The sequence below is a fragment of the Electrona antarctica genome (genome assembly GCF_951216825.1).
Source record: "Electrona antarctica genome assembly, chromosome: 11".
NCBI lineage: Eukaryota > Metazoa > Chordata > Actinopteri > Myctophiformes > Myctophidae > Electrona > Electrona antarctica.
Genome location: NC_136792.1, coordinates 49,495,260 through 49,499,615, shown reverse-complemented (window position 1 = coordinate 49,499,615; position 4,356 = coordinate 49,495,260). Strand labels below are relative to the sequence as shown.

Sequence of the window (4,356 nt, the reverse complement as noted above, 5' to 3'; positions counted from 1 at the left end):
ACATCACAGACGACTGGCTATACTTTCTGTCAAGAAATTCCTTGCAGGTGATATCTTTCTAAGTGTTGGAGTTTGGAAGCGCTCACTTTCAGTAAAGCAATGGCCTGCTTCTTCCTGCATTATGTGCAATTTCAAAACAGGTGGCACACAGGGCCATTGAGAGAGATACAACGAGCACTTCCAAACTCCAACACTTAGAAAAAAGAATCACCTGCAAAGGAATGTATTGACAGAAACGGCAAGGAATGTATATAATGTGTACAGAAAGTAGCTCATAACATGTCTACGGTGGATTTTTATGAAACAAACACTTTGCAGATATAGAAAGTAATTAAAGCTTTTCGTACAGCTGCAATGTTGGTGAGTTTGACGTCGTCTTATACAATCAGATAGGACCTTTCTGTTTGGATGGATGGGCTGCCAATGGAAAATTGCGGCTAGTTGCCACCCTGCCATTAACTTAAAGGCAAGATGGCCGCCATGTGCATAAGGTCAATGAAGGCCCACGTGGTGTCCTTTAATCCACATCTTGTTGATCGTACAGACTGCTGGACCGATCAGCACCACATTTCTTGTGCATGCTGCCAGTAGGTCAAGGAAGTAGTCTACCTCCACACATCTGTTTGTTACCAATAACAATTGCGAACGCAGTGAGCACTAACTATGAGACCTAGCAGAACATGTCTGTATGTCTGTGTGTGTGTGTGTGTGTCTGCCTGTGTGTCACGCTGTAACACCACCCGCCCGCCACCAGAGGGCACAGCTGTATCACACACACAAAAACCACACACACACAAAACTTAACTTAAAAAAACGTAACTTAAAAAAAAACTTAACTTAAAAAAAAACTTAAGGAAAACTAAACTTAAAAAATAAAATAATAATAATAAGAAAAGAGAACTTAAAAAAACCTTAAAAAAGTACGTAATTTATTCTAATTGTTGTTATTGCAATTTACGAGCTGCGTTCGCTTCCCGTGTTCGTGCGCCTTACTTGTAAGGTAACATTCCTGGAGTATACTACTATACTATTGACACAGGGGGTTTCAAGCTTACGGAAAATCTACAACACGTTCATACTAATGTCACCTAGAAGCTTTCATTCAAACTTTGATGCACCTGAACTCCATACTTGGGCATGGCTCGCGTCATAGTGACATCATAGTTATTATGCGAGTTTCGAGCCTGGTTAGCTTAAAACCTACACTAATGGGGGCAGCATCTACAGAGTAAAGCAAAAGAAAACGCGATGGTGCCCGACCTTGACAAGGAGGCGTACTACCGCCGGATCAAGCGGCTGTACGGCAACTGGAAGAAAGTAGAGGATTTTGCCAGAGTGGGCGCTATCGCGGTTTCGGTCGGAGCGGCGGACGACGCGATCGTGTACGCCAAATCCACAGCTCTGCAGACATGGCTGTTTGGCTTCGAGTTGACGGACACCGTCATGGTTTTCTGTCGAGCCAAAATCATCTTCCTGGCCAGTAAAAAGAAGGTGGAGTTCCTGAAGCAGGTGGCGGCCGCCGCCGAGGACAACGAGAACGCCAGCGGAGTTCCGGCCGTCACGCTGCTCACCAGGGAAAAGAACGGGAGCAACGAGGCCAACTTCGACCAGATGATCGAGGCCATCAGAGACAGCGCGGAGGGGAGGCCGGTGGGCGTCTTCAGCAAGGACAAGTCCCCCGGGGAGTTCATCAGGAGCTGGAATGACACCATCGCTGCAGAGGGACTGCAGACGGTGGACGTCAGCGCGGTAGTTGCCTACACCATGGCAGTGAAGGAGGACGGCGAGCTGGCGCTGATGAGAAAAGCCGCAGCGATCACCAGCGAAGTCTACTCCAAGTTCTTCAAGGAGCGAGCGATGGAGATTGTCGATAAGGACGAGGAGGTGTGTCACAGTAAGCTGGCGGAGTATGTGGAGAAGGCCATAGAGGAAAGTAAGTACCTGGGAGGTGCAGAGCCGTCCTTGGTGAAGATGTGCTATGCGCCTATCATTCAGAGCGGAGGGAACTACAGTCTGAAGTTCAACATTGTCAGCGACGAGAACCACATGCACTACTTTGGAGCCATCACGTGTGCCATGGGCGTGCGCTACAGATCCTACTGTTCCAACCTGGTGCGTACGCTGATGGTGGACCCCACGCAAGGAATGCAGAACAACTACAATTTCCTGCTGCAGGTAGAGGAGAAACTCCTGGTGGAACTCAAACACGGGGTGAAATTTTGCGACGCTTACAACGCCGTCCTAGAGTACGTTAAGAAAGAGAGGTTGGACCTCGTGCCCAAACTTACCAAAAAACTCGGTTTTTCCACTGGAATAGAGTTCAGGGAGTCCTCCTTGATACTGAATGGCAAAAACCAGTACCGACTAAAGACAGGAATGGTGCTGAGCGTCTGTTTGGGATTTGAGGACCTGAGGGACAAAGAGGGGAATAAATATGCCTTGTTTATCGGCGACACGGTGAAGATCAACAGGGAGGAGACGGCCACGGTGCTGACGCAAGCGAAGAAGAAGATCAAGAACGTGGCCATCTTTCACAAGGACGACGACGAGGAAAACGAAAGCGAAGACGACGTGGACGCGGATGCCGAGGCGCCGCCACCGCGCAGCAGAACGCGCCGCCGCGCCACCCTGCTGAACGACGACGGAAGCGCGGCGAGCGAGATGATGTCCAACGATCAGAAGAGGCGGGCCCACCAGAAGGAGCTGGCCACTCGGGTGAACGAGGAAGCCAAGCGTCGTCTGACGGAGCAGAAGGGAGGAGAGCTGCTGCCGCCGGCGCAGAAGGCCAGGAAGTCCGACGTGTCGTACGGGAGTGTGTCCGAAGTGCCCCGAGGAGAGCGGGACATCCGGGACATGAAGATCTTCGTCGACAAGAAGTCCGAGACGGTCATCGTGCCCATCTTCGGCGCCGCCACGCCTTTCCACATCGCCACCGTTAAGAGCATCAGCGCGTCGGTGGAGGGAGACTTCACGTACCTGAGGGTGAACTTCTACGTTCCCGGCACCGGCCCGGGCCGTCGCGAGGGCGGCGGCGTCTTCCCGGACCCCGACGCCACCTTCGTCAAACAGCTCACGTACCGCGCGTCCAACCTGAAGAAGACAGACTCGTCGGTCCCCTCTGCCAACCTCCAGAACGCCTGCCGCCTCATCAACGAGGTGCAGAAGCGCTACAAGGCGCGCGAGGCCGAGGAGGAGGAGAAGGAGGGTGTGGTCACGCAGGACTCGCTCGTCGTCAGCCTGAACCGCAGCAACCCCAAGCTCAAGGACCTCTACATCCGGCCCAACATCGCCCCCAAGAGGATGCAGGGCTCGCTGGAGGCGCACGCCAACGGCTTCCGCTTCACGTCGGTGCGCGGCGACAAGGTGGACATCCTCTACGCCAACGTCAAGCATGCCGTCTTCCAGCCCTGCGACGGTGAGATGATCATCATACTGCACTTCCACCTCCGGGACGGAATCATGTTCGGCAAGAAGCGGCACACGGACGTGCAGTTCTACACGGAGGTGGGCGAGATCACCACGGACCTGGGCAAGCACCAGCACACGCAGGACCGCGGCGGCGACGACCGCGACGCACTCTATGCCGAACAGATGGAACGCGACATGAAGCACAAGGTCAAGTCCGTCTTCGGCAACTTCATCGAGAAGGTCCAGGCGCTGACCAAGGACGAGCTGGAGTTCGAGGTGCCCTTCAGAGACCTGGGCTTCCAGGGCGCCACCTTCAAGAGCACCACCCTCCTGCAGCCCACGTCCAGCACGTTGGTCAACGTTACCGAGTGGCCGCCGTTTGTGGTGGCCCTGGACGAGTTGGAGCTGGTCCACTTTGAGCGAGTGTCGTTCAACCTGAAGACCTTTGACGTGGTCCTTGTGTACAAGGATTACAACAGGAAGGTCACCATGATTAACGCTGTGCCTGTCAACTCTCTGGACCCGATCAAAGAGTGGCTCAACTCCTGTGACATCAAGTACACTGAAGGCATCCAGTCTCTGAACTGGACCAAGATAATGAAGACCATCGTCGATGATCCCGAGGGCTTCTTTGAGCTGGGTGGCTGGTCCTTCTTGGACCTAGAGAACGAGGAGAGCGGAGCAGAGGAGTCAGAGGAGGACGATACGTTTGACGAGGACGAAGAATCCTCCAGCGAAGAATACGAATCGGAGACGACAGAGGACTCCGCGGAGTCCGATTCTCGGAGCAGCGATGAGGAGAGAGGTAAAGACTGGGACGAACTGGAGGAGGAAGCCAGGGAGGCGGACAGAGAGAATCCCTATGAGGAACACGAGGAGAGCAGCAGGAAGAGGAAGCGTCAAGGCCTGTCCCAGCCCCCGTCCAGCACGAAGAAACTAAGGCAGTAA

At 53.4% G+C, this 4,356-nt stretch overlaps 1 protein-coding gene across 1 annotated transcript; it reads left to right on the top strand.

Moving 5' to 3' along the window:
• Positions 1-1,248: 1,248 nt before the first annotated feature.
• LOC306932201 (FACT complex subunit SPT16-like) lies at positions 1,249-4,356 on the top strand (the record flags this gene model as incomplete). The annotated part of the gene is made up of 1 exon (XM_079513898.1): positions 1,249-4,356. The coding sequence occupies one exon, from the start codon at positions 1,249-1,251 to the stop codon at positions 4,354-4,356; it is 3,108 nt and encodes a 1,035-aa protein (XP_079370024.1).